General features: G+C 56.1%; 1 protein-coding gene across 1 annotated transcript in view; it reads right to left on the bottom strand.

The window, feature by feature from the left end:
* The window catches only part of LOC140395776 (uncharacterized), a 187344-nt gene that overhangs the window by 19649 nt on the left and 155540 nt on the right, over positions 1-12155 (bottom strand). The window contains exons 117-119 of the mRNA XM_072483934.1: positions 6067-6236; positions 3548-3720; positions 3263-3330 (exon numbers count right to left, since the gene is read on the bottom strand). Of these exons, the coding sequence (XP_072340035.1) occupies positions 3263-3330; positions 3548-3720; positions 6067-6236 (411 nt within the window). The remainder of the gene's footprint in view (positions 1-3262; positions 3331-3547; positions 3721-6066; positions 6237-12155) is intronic.

The raw sequence follows: 12155 nt of genomic DNA, 5'->3' as shown, positions 1-12155 counted from the left end.
ATCGGGTGGGCAACGGGCAGGACAGGCTGGCAGCTCGCCATCCCAGTCGCCCGGGCCGCAGCCTGGCCCATCTAGGCCAGGACGCCCCAGGAAACGGCCGCCAAAGGGATCCAGTGTCAGAGGGCAGGAATCACAGGAGTCCACCTCCAGTTCTGCTGTACCGTCTGGGGAACCACATAGACGTAGTCAAAGGGCCCGAAAGGCCAAACAATTAGACACTGAGTAAGTTGGCACGGGTGCAGGGCACAGATGAGTTTTAGGGGCTAGGGCACGTGCATGAACTCCTTTGGTTATTAAAGTCAATGTTACACCTACCGAAGCTGCCTTTGTGCTCTGTCCAAAGTGTGCAGGCGTGTCATGTACGTTGAGCGCAAGTGTGTGTGTGACGGGTGGTCTTACCTTAGCCCCAGGTGAGTCTGCCCCCTTCCCCCTGGGCCGCCATCAACATCCCCCGGGCAGAGGACGGGACCGTGCGCTGCAGTGGCACAGCCGCATGCAGGGATGGTCCGGGTGGATGGTGGTACTGTGGCCATGGGTCAGACATAGTCCAACGATGTAGAGCCAGGAGCTCATCGCAGGGCGGGTTGTCATCATCCTCCATGGCCTGCGATAGACACGTGTCCACCCGCAACTGTGTGAGCCCGGCCCGTTGTGCCGCCGGTGGATCGGCAATGGGGGGGGGGGTGGTGTGCATGCGGGTGGGGTGTGTGGGGTTGGGGAGGGGGGTGAGGGTGCTGGGTGGGTGGATGGGTGGGGGGTGTGGGTGGTCGGCTGTTGCCATGGTGTGCGGTCTGTGGCCATACTACCCGATTCCCACGCCCATCTAGTCAGTGAAGCGGGCGTCTATCAGTCTGTCCCGTGTCCGCTGGGCCAGCCGGTAACGGTGGACAGCCACCCGCCTGTGTCTACCCCGTCTGCCCTGACCATTGCCCCCATCCCCCTCATCTGGGGAGGACTGTGCCTCTTCCTGCTGCTCCTCCACTCCGCCCTCCTCTGCCTGCGGCACATCGCCCCTCTGCTGGGCTATGTTGTGCAGGACGCAGCACACCACAATGATGCGGCCGACCCTATCTGACCGATACTGGAGGGCGCCCCCAGAGAGGTCCAGGCACCTGAAACGCATCTTCAGCACGCCAAAGCACCTCTCGATCACTCCCCTTGTCGCTACATGGGCATCATTGTAGCGGTTCTCCGCCTCATTGCGTGGCCTCCGTATAGGCGTCATCAGCCACGATCGCAATGGGTAGCCTCTGTCGCCCAGCAACCAGCCCCTCAGCCGGGGATGGCGTCCCTCGTACATGCCGGGGATGGATGACCGCGACAACACGAATGAGTCGTGTACACTGCCTGGGTGACGGAAGCAGACGTGCAGGATCATCATGCGGTGGTCGCAGACCACCTGTACGTTCATCGAATAGGTCCCCTTCCTATTTGTGAACACGGCCCTGTTATCTGCAGGTGGCCGCACGGCGACATGCATCCCATCGATCGCGCCCTGGACCATGGGGAACCCGGCCATGGCAGAGAAGCCCACGGCCCGGGCATCTTGGCCGGCCCGGTCCACGGGGAAGCGGATGTAGCGGTGCGCCATGGCATAAAGGGCACCTGTCACTGCCCGGATGCACCGGTGCACCGATGTCTGCGATATGCCGGACAGGTCCCCACTCGGTGCCTGGAATGACCCCGTTGCATAAAAGATCAGGGCCACCGTAATCTTGACGGACACGGGGAGAGGGTGTCCCCCGCCAGTGCCACGCGGTGACAGGTGTGCCAGCAGGTGGCAGATGTGTGCCACGGTTTCCCGGCTCATCCGGAGTCTCCTCCTGCATTCCCGGTCCGTGAGGTCCTGGTATGGCTGCCGGGGCCGGTACACACGGGGCGCCCTCGGGTGCCTCCGTTGCCGTGGGGCCGCGACGTTCTCCTCCCCCTCCTCGTCCTGTCGGTCAGGTGTCCCTCCAGCCTGGGCGGCTGCCGCCTGCCCCTCTGCGGCAGTCTGCGCCGCCTCTCTGGCACGCTCCTCCTCCTCCTCCTCCTCCTCTTCCAGGGCAACATAGACATGAGCGGCTGCCACCACGGCGGCCAACATCGCTGGATGATCTGAAAACATGACAGCCTGGTGGGGGGGGAGAGGAATGACGACATGTCATCATTGCCCATATCCCATCCTCCCCCCAGCCAGGTGGCATGGACCGCATGGGTCCAACTGTTGGAGGCTGGCACCTGGCCAGGTGGACCAACTCACTTGCCCTCCCATCACCCTCCTCGGCACGGACCCCCCCCCAACCTCCACCCCGGCACGGACCCCATCCCCAACCTCCACCCCAGCACGGACCCCCCCAACCCCCAACCTCCACCCCGGCACGGAGCCCCCCCCCAACCTCCACCCCAGCACGGACCCCCCCCAACCCACAACCTCCACCCCAGCACGGACCCCCCCAACCCCCAACCTCCACCCCGGCACGGACCCCCCCAACCCCCAACCTCCACCCCAGCACGGACCCCCTCCCCAACCTCCACCCCGGCACAGACCCCCCCAACCCCCAACCTCAACCCCAGCACGGACCCCCTCCCCAAACTCCACCCCAGCACGGACCCCCCCCAACCCCCAACCTCCACCCCGGCACGGACCCCCTCCAACCCCCAACCTCCACCCCGGCACGGACCCCCTCCAACCCCCAACCCCCACCCCAGCACGGTCCCCCCCCAACCCCCAACCTCCACCCCGGCACGGACCCCCTCCTGGCACTCCCCCGGAGCCCAGCCTACTCTAACCACCCCCCCCGCCGCACACACACACACAAGCCGAGACACACCTCTCCTCACGCAATCAGTCTGCGGCCACGCCATTTCCTGCCCAGAGCCAACCCCCCAGGCCGTCACTCACTTCCTCGCTGGTCGGCGTGAGCCTGGAGCACCGGGTCACGCCGATGAAAAGGAGGTTTGATTCACGTCGACGTGAACGGTCATCACGTCGACGGGACTTCGGCCCATCCGGAAGGGAGAATATCGGCAGGCCGAAAATCGGCTGCCTTGCGCAGACCCGTGACATTCTCCGCGGCAGCGGCGCCATTAACGCCCCGCCGACTTTTGTCCCTTCGGAGACTTCGGCGGGGGCGGGGGCGGGATTCACGGCGGCCAACGGCCATTCTCCGACCCTCTGAGGGGTCGGAGAATGACGCCCCTGGATTGGCGCTGGGGCAGCCAAAGCCTTTTCTTTTGCTTAATTTCAATGATTTCCAACAAGCACAATAAATCCTCTTACCTCAGCCTTATAACTTTAGCAATGCGGTAGCTGTTCTTTAAAGAGCTCTTCTTAAACAGCCCTGTGAGCTGAAAAATATACACTTTGGTAAGTTCAGATTGCATTCAGAAATGTGAAATGAATCTTACAATGTTGAAACCAAGATCCATGAAGTCGATTATAATTTATTTTTTCAATCACACATCAAGAATTAAATAACTCTCCAGTGAGAATTTTGTTTGAAATTATCTGGTCTTCTGCACAACGAGCTTACATTTAAAACAGTGTCTGGAATATAATCCTTACCATTCTGGTAATATTGGCACCGATGCTTCGATATTGCGGGGAATTTGGATCATTAAGTGCTTCAGTAAAATTTCTGTTTATTATCGTGAAGTTAAGCTCAAATGACAAGTCCCCATCCCGGACTGCAGGTAAAGATATAGCTGGTGATGTAGTTGGTTCTGATTCTCGATAACCTGAAATTAAGATGAGAAATGTAAATATGCTGCTCACGGTTTTAGCAAGAATATCACTTATTATTGAAGTTCTGAAATATATGACAAAAAGCATTCAAAGTTAATTTTATGTTTCTAAAAATTAGAAGTGGAGGCTGAGATTGTAACCCTGCAGCAAACCCGGGCGCAATCGGTGATGTGGGCACAAAATCCCATGAGAGGCCATAAGCGAGATTCTTGATGGTGAGATCTTATGATGCGATCGTTCCCCGCCCGCCATTGACGCAATGGGTTTCCCACTCAGAAAGGTTGGGAATCTCATTTAAATACAGTATCATCCCATTAGCGGGCTTTCCCGCTGGATCACCTTCCCACATTGGGATTTTCTCCCTTGCTGATGTGACGTCACTTAGGCGAGGTTTACAACAGATCTGGAGCAACGCGCTGGTGCTGCACAGGTAAGGACAACCCCCGGAGCGAGGGACATGGCTGGGTCATGCCTTGGGGACAGTGCCAGAAGGCAGTGTCAAGGGACAGTGCTGGGGGCATGGAAGGGGACACAGTTTTCTTTGGAGAGCTCCATAGGGTGGGTGCGGGTGGCAAGAGGTTTTTTTTTATTGGACATTGGTATGTCCTTTTTAAAGTCTGGAAAGTCGATGCTGCCTGTTGTTTCAGGTCCCGCCCTGGCACACCTCCAGGAATTCTTTCTTCCTAAGTGCTGGATAATATGGCGAGAAAAACTGGCTGTGCAGCACTCAGAAGAAAAACATTCTGCCCATAATACCTGTCCACCTTCTGGGTGTGTTATAACCCACGTGAGACCTACGGGGACGGACCAATTGGCCTCACCATCAACCTCGTAGAATATGAGCTTCCCCACTGAGGGGCGGGGGCCCATCAGCAGTTATGGACTCTGGCAATAAAAGCTCAGCCTGAATGGGAGCCGAGCCGAGCAGTCACAGCCGGGACCCTAAGCATATTGTATAAATAATTGTTTCTTAATAAAAACAAGTTTCTTTATCCCTCTCGTTGTGGACTCCTCTCTGGTCACGAAAGGGAGTAATCTACATTGAATAATTTTTTTAAAACTTCTGTTCTCATGATCTGCTTCTTGATTATTCATTAGCAGACATGCTAATGGGTCAGTACTCTGCTGGCGCAAATTCTGAGCAATACCTGGCCCAGCCGCCGTTCTAACTGCTGGGGCCGGAGTTCGTGATAAAGAGCCTGGCAGCTGGAGATATTTTTAAGCGCTCCACTTACCACACACTTACTGCAACCACCAAGATGGCTCAGAGAAGACCTGTCCCTGAGGTTGGGGGTCCAAGGTGGACCCATAGCTCCATGCCAGTAAGGAGTGGAGGGCCATCTTCCTATCCAGCGTGGACCACAGACTCAATCTTGACTTCTTGAACATTGCCAGGGAAGTGGCAGCAGAGGCAGTCAGCACTGCCAGTCTCACCAGGAGGAGACAGCTGGTGATCCAGAGGGGTGGGAGTCACTGGAGAATCCTCTGCCTTGAGAGCGGCAGAGAACCAGGCAGGATTCCATCTGCCACGGTCGAGGTGTCTTCTGGTTGGGGTGAGCTCAGCGGACCCCCTGCTTCCTCTGCAATGGGACAGTGCTTCTGAAGTGTGCCAACATCTGGTGGGGCATCTGGTTGCGCTTGACCCTTGATGATACATCTGGATTACAAGTGTCTCCAGAGGGGCGGCCTGCGTGGGCTCCCAGATCACCAGAGGCCTTCTGATCATTTAAAGGACACAGGCAGCACTCAGTAGTGTAAGCAGCCAGGAGCCTGTAAGTAGCACCAAAGGGGTAATTTTAAAAGACAAACCTGCTGGAAAAGGAGTCTGAGCCAGGTCACCCCGATACCAAGAGGACATCCAAGTCCTCATAATTGGCAGAACATCATTACTTTCCACTGGCCCCGGCCCAGGGCAGCCATCCTCCAGCAAGCCCAACAGTTTTTCAGTGTTTTTTTAGCCTCCCACTCCCCCTCCGCAGCCATGGTGCCCAGTCCACGTTTGCAAATACTTGTAGTAATTCTTGCCCACGAGACCTCCGCCTGAGACGAGTGGAGCATCGTGGAAGGGCAGAGCAGACTTTTGTCCAACCCGCTAATCATATTTAAATGCATGAAAATGCTGGCTCTGCATGCTGGCGCGGGAAGCAAACCTCATTATCGCCACCAGCGAGGGACCGGAGCATGGCACCTGAATCGGCAACGGGCACGGACTTCAACTTTGGCTGGACGCCCGATTCTCCGCCTGATCACGGTTCATGTTTGAGGCGTCACGAGGCAGAGATGTTTGCCCAGTAAAGTTGCTGCTCAAGTTTTATTATTTAATTTGAATCAGGACATACCATTTACATAGAGGCTGTTTTTGTTCAGTGAATAACTTCCTAATGCAGTGACTTTTTCAGTGTTGTCTCTGAATTCATTATAAACAGTAACTGCATCAACTCCTTTCACAGTGGGATTATTTTTAAAAGCACACGATGTTTCAACTTCAGTATTGCCTCGATTTCCAGGCCTGTGGAAGGAAAGAAACAATGAATGTGTGAACATCACTGATTTATTATTGGCACTAAAATCCCAAAGGATTGGAATTCTATGAATATTGTACCGTTATTTAAAAAGGGTGCAAGGGATAAATAAGCCAGAAAATTACAGCCGGTCAGTCTGGTGTGAAAATAATTCTGAGAGACAAGATAAATCATTCCTTGCAAAGGCATTAATTGACCAGGGATAGTCAGCATGGTTTTGTTCGGGGCCAATCATGTCTTACTAACGTCATGTAATGTTTTGAGGAAGTAACAAGGAGAATTGATGAGGGTAGTGCTGTGGATGTTCTCGACATGGATTTCAGTAAGGCATTTGATAAGATCCCACACAGCAGACTGGTCAGAAAAGAGAGATCAAATGGGATACTGTAGAAGGTGACAGTTTGGATCCACAAGTGGCTCATTGATAGGAAGCAAATGTCAATGGATGTTTTTGCAAATGGAAAACTGTGGCAGGGTTCAGTATTGGAGCCCTTGCTGTTTGTTGTACACATTAATAATTTCGAATTAAATGGGATGATTGAGAAGATGACGCAAAATATTGGCCGTGTAATTAATAGCGAAGATAGCTGTTGACTCCAGAATGACATCAAAGGTTTGGTTAAGTGGACAGAGACGTGGCAAATGGAATACAATCCAGAAAAGTGTGTGATAATGGGTGGAATTTTCTCCCAAAATATTAGATCTCCCTGACATAAATCCCATTATGGATCAGGAGAGTTAGCAGCTATAATGGGTTTTGTACCTGTAGCGAACAGGCCTGGAACATCCCCCCCCCCCCCCCCCCCCCCCCCCCACAATATATTTTGGAAGGCAAACAAATAAACAGGAAGATATTGAGAGGGGGTGAGGAAGTAAGATACTTTGGAGTGAATGTCCACAGGTCCTTAAATGTGGCAGAGTAGGTGGACAAGGTGGTCAAGGAAGCTTACGGAATGCTTTCCTTTTTTGAGCAAAGTATTGAATACAAAAGCTGGATGTGACAATGGAACTGTTTAAAATGCTGGTTGGGCCACAGCTGGAGATTTGTGCACAGTTCTGGTCACCACATTACAGGAAGGACCTAATTGCTCTGAAGAGAGTAAAGAGGAGATCTACAAGAATGTTGCCTGGACTTGAAAATTGCAGCTTTGAGGTGAGATTGGATGGGAAAGAGTTGTTTTCCTCAGATCAGAGGAGGCTACGGGATGACCTAACTGAGGTGCACAAAATTATGAGGGGCCTGAATAGGGTAGACAGGAAAGACATGTTTCCTCTAACTGAGTGGTCAATTACTGGGGGCATAGAATTAAGGTGGTTGGTGAAAAGATTAGAGGGGACATGAGGAAAAACCTTCTCACCCAGAGTGTGCTGGGCATCTGGAATTTGCTGCCTAAGTGGGTGGTTGATGCTCAACTCATTTATAAAGTACCTTGATCTGCATCTGAAGTACTGTAACCTGCAAAGCTACGGACCGGCTGCTGGAAAGTGGGATTAAATAAGTGGCTAGATGGGCAGCACGGTGGCGCAGTGATTAGCACTGCAACCTCACAACGGCGAGGTCCCAGGTTCGATCCCGGCCCTGGGTCACTGTCCGTGTGGAGTTTGTACATTCTCCCTGTGTTTGCGTGGGTTTCGTCCCCACAACCCAAAGATGTGCAGGTTAGGTGGATTGGACACGCTAAATTGCCCCTTAATTGGAAAAAATGAATTGGGTACTCTAAATTTATTTTTAAAAAAGAAATGGCTAGTTTATTTTTTTCTCTTTTTTTGGCTGATGCAGACATGATGGGTTGAATAGGCTCTTTCTGCACCAAAAGTTTTCTGTGGTTCCAATATTTCTGGATATTTTGCAAAACAATACATGATAATCTTTTTAAAGTAACTGAGATCACTATACTTGTTTCAATCTTACAATATAATGCTGAAATAGAGCATAGATTGATAGATTAAAATTGGCCTGTTGAGAGTGGGTTACTTGAACATTTAATTGAAAATAGAATTTTAAATGTAAGTTTTAAACAAATATTTTTTATATGTCATGAGTTTTAGTTAGCAAGAGGCAAGTTGTAAGTTGACCTTATCGGAACATGTGTCCCGGTCAGGACACAGGAAGGAAAATATATGCATATCCCCATCAGCCTGGCAATTTTATTTTCCCCTTCATTTTTTCAAATTGAACAGTTACTGGATGAATGGCTGTAGGTGGTCCCATGTTGACTTCTGGAAGGTTCTGAGTAGATTGAACGTGAATAAGTGCTAACATCTCACAACCCCTGGAAGTGACACTCCTTACATTATATAACATTCCACGCCGCCTGGTCCCGCCGGTAAATACCAGCTTTGATTTACGCCGGCGGTACAGGCAATTTCTGGGCGGGACTTTGGCCCAGCCAGGCCGGAGAATTGAGCGGGGGGTCCCGCCAACCGGCGCGGCCCGATTCCCGCCCCCGCCCAATCTCCGGTACCAGAGACTTCGGCAGGGGCGGGGGCGGGAAGAGACTCTCCCCACTGCGCATGCGCGGGAAACTGTCGGCGGCCCCTGACGCTCCCGCGCATGCGCCGCATTTCCACGCCAGCTGGCGGGGCAACAAACGCCATTTCCGCCAGCTGGCGGGGCGGAAATCCCTCCGGCGCCTGCCTAGCCCCTCAATGTTGGGGCTCGGCTCCCAAAGTTGCGGAGCATTCCGCACCTTTGGGCCGGCGCGATGCCCGTCTGATTGGCGCCGTTTTTGGCACCAGTCGGCGGACATCGCGCCGTTGGGGGTGAATTTCGCCCATTATGTCTGCCTCAGCCAGCTATGGCCAAAGACAACTGTTTGTGACTCCCAGTCTCTAATATGGTGCTAATAGCCCCACCGTTACCTGTTCTAAAACACAATAGGTTTCAACTAAAGACCTCAAATAGTTCAACCCAAAAGCATCCTCAGATGATTGAGACTTGAGGGGCGTCATTCTCCGACCCCCCGACGGGTCGGAGAATGGCCGTTGGCCGCCGTGAATCCCGCCCCCGCCCCCGCCGAAGTCTCCGAAGGGAGAAAAGTCGGTGGGGCGTTAATGGCGCCGCTGCCGCGGAGAATGTCATGGGTCTGCGCAAGGCAGCCGATTTTCGGCCCGCCGATATTCTCCCTTCCGGATGGGCCGAAGTCCCGTCGACGTGATGACCGTTCACGTCGACGTGAATCAAACCTCCTTTTCATCGGCGTGACCCGGTGCTCCAGGCTCACGCCGACCAGCGAGGAGGTGAGTGACGGCCTGGGGGGTTGGCTCTGGGCAGGAAATGGCGTGGCCGCAGACTGATTGCGTGAGGAGGAGGTGTGTCTCGGCTTGTGTGTGTGTGTGTGCGGCGGGGGGGGGGGGGGGGGGGTGGTGGTTAGAGTAGGCTGGGCTCCGGGGGAGTGCCGGGAGGGGGTCCGTGCTGGGGTGGAGGTTGGTTGGGGGTTGGGGGGGGTCCGTGCCGGGGTGGAGGTTGGGGGTTGGGGGGGGTCCGTGCCGGGGTGGAGGTTGGGGAGGGGGCCCGTGCTGGGGTGGAGGTTGGGGGTTGGGGGGGGTCCGTGCTGGGGTGGAGGTTGGGGGGGGTCCGTGCCGGGGTGGAGGTTTGGGGGGGGTCCGTGCCGGGGTGGAGGTTGGGGGGGGGGGTCCATGCCGGGGTGGAGGTTGGGGGTTGGGGGGGGTCCGTGCCGGGGTGGAGGTTGGGGGGGGTCCGTGCTGGGGTGGAGGTTGGGGGTTGGGGCGGGTCCGTGCCGGGGTGGAGGTTGGGGGTTGGGGGGGGGTCCGTGCTGGGGTGGAGGTTGGGGAGGGGGTCCGTGCCGGGGTGGAGGTTGGGGATGGGGTCCGTGCCGGGGTGGAGGTTGGGGGTTGGGGGGGTCCGTGCCGGGGTGGAGGTTGGGGGGGGGGGTCTGTGCCGGGGTGGTGGTTGGGGGGGGGGTCCGTGCTGGGGTGGAGGTTGGGGAGGGGGTCCGTGCCGGGGTGGAGGTTGGGGGTTGGGGGGGTCCGTGCCGGGGTGGAGGTTGGGAGGGGGTCCGTGCCGGGGTGGAGGTTGGGGGGGGGTCCGTGCCGGGGTGGAGGTTGGGGGGGGTCCGTGCCGGGGTGGATGATGGGAGGGCAAATGAGTTGGTCCACCTGGCCAGGTGCCAGCCTCCAACAGTTGGACCCATGCGGTCCATGCCACCTGGCTGGGGGGAGGAGGGGATATGGGCAATGATGACATGTCGTCGTTCCCCTCCCCCCCACCAGGCCATCATGTTTTCAGACCATCCAGCGATGTTGGCCACCGTGGTGGCAGCCGCTCATGTCTATGTTGCCCTGGATGAGGAGGAGGAGGAGGAGCGTGCCGGAGAGGCGGCGCAGGCTGCCGCAGAGGGGCAGGCGGCAGCCGCCCAGGCTGGAGGGACACCTGACCGACAGGACGAGGAGGGGGAGGAGGACGTCGCGGCCCCACGGCAACGGAGGCACCCGAGGGCGCCCCGTGTGTACCGGCCCCGGCAGTCATACCAGGACCTCACGGACCGGGAATGCAGGAGGAGACTCCGGATGAGCCGGGAAACCGTGGCACACATCTCCCACCTGCTGGCACACCTGTCACCGCGTGGCACTGGCGGGGGACACCCTCTCCCCGTGTCCGTCAAGGTTACGGTGGCCCTGAACCTTTATGCAACAGGCAGGGGGCAGCATGGTAGCATTGTGGATAGCACAATTGCTTCACAGCTCCAGGGTCCCAGGTTCGATTCCGGCTTGGGTCACTGTCTGTGTGGAGTCTGCACATCCTCCCCGTGTGTGCGTGGGTTTCCTCCGGGTGCTCCGGTTTCCTCCCACAGTCCAAAGATGTGCAGGTTAGGTGGATTGGCCTTGATAAATTGCCCTTAGTGTCCAAAATTGCCCTTAGTGTTGTGGGATTACTGGGTTATGGGGTTATGGGGATAGGGTGGCGGTGTTGACCTTGGGTGGGGTGCTCTTTCCAAGAGCCGGTGCAGACTCGATGGGCCGAATGGCCTCCTTCTGCACTGTAAATTCTATGTAAATCTATGCAACGGGGTCATTCCAGGCACCGAGTGGGGACCTGTCCGGCACATCGCAGACATCGGTGCATCCGGGCAGTGACAGATGCCCTTTATGCCATGGCGCACCGCTACATCCGCTTCCCCGTGAACCGGGCCAGCCAAGATGCCCGGGCCGTGGGCTTCTCTGCCGTTGCCGGGTTCCCCATGGTCCAGGGCGCGATCGATGGGATGCACGTCGCCGTGCGGCCACCTGCAGATAACAGGGCCGTGTTCACTAATAGGAAGGGGACCTATTCGATGAACGTACAGGTGGTCTGCGACCACCGCATGATGATCCTGCACGTCTGCGCCCGTCACCCAGGCAGTGCACACGACTCATTTGTGTTGTCGCGGTCATCCATCCCCGGCATGTACGAGGGACGCCATCCCCGGCTGAGGGGCTGGTTGCTGGGCGACAGGGGCTACCCATTGCGATCGTGGCTGATGACGCCTATACGGAGGCCACGCAATGAGGCGGAGAACCGCTACAATGATGCCCATGTAGCGACAAGGGGAGTGATCGAGAGGTGCTTTGGCGTGCTGAAGATGCGTTTCAGGTGCCTGGACCTCTCTGGGGGCGCCCTCCAGTATCGGTCAGATAGGGTCGGCCGCATCATTGCGGTGTGCTGCGACCTGCACAACATAGCACAGCAGAGGGGCGATGTGCCGCAGGCAGAGGAGGGCGGAGTGGAGGAGCAGCAGGAAGAGGCGCAGTCCTCCCCAGATGAGGGGGATGGGGGCAATGGTCAGGGCAGACGGGGTAGACACAGGCGGGTGGCTGTCCACCGTTACCGGCTGGCCCAGCGGGCACGGGACAGACTGATAGACGCCCGCTTCACTGACTAGATGGGCGTGGGAATCGGGTAGTAT

The sequence above is a fragment of the Scyliorhinus torazame genome, chromosome 18 (genome assembly GCF_047496885.1).
Source record: "Scyliorhinus torazame isolate Kashiwa2021f chromosome 18, sScyTor2.1, whole genome shotgun sequence".
NCBI classification, from domain to species: Eukaryota; Metazoa; Chordata; class Chondrichthyes; order Carcharhiniformes; family Scyliorhinidae; genus Scyliorhinus; species Scyliorhinus torazame.
The sequence above is the reverse complement of the archived record's forward strand: the minus strand, read 5'-3'. Positions and strand labels throughout refer to the sequence as shown.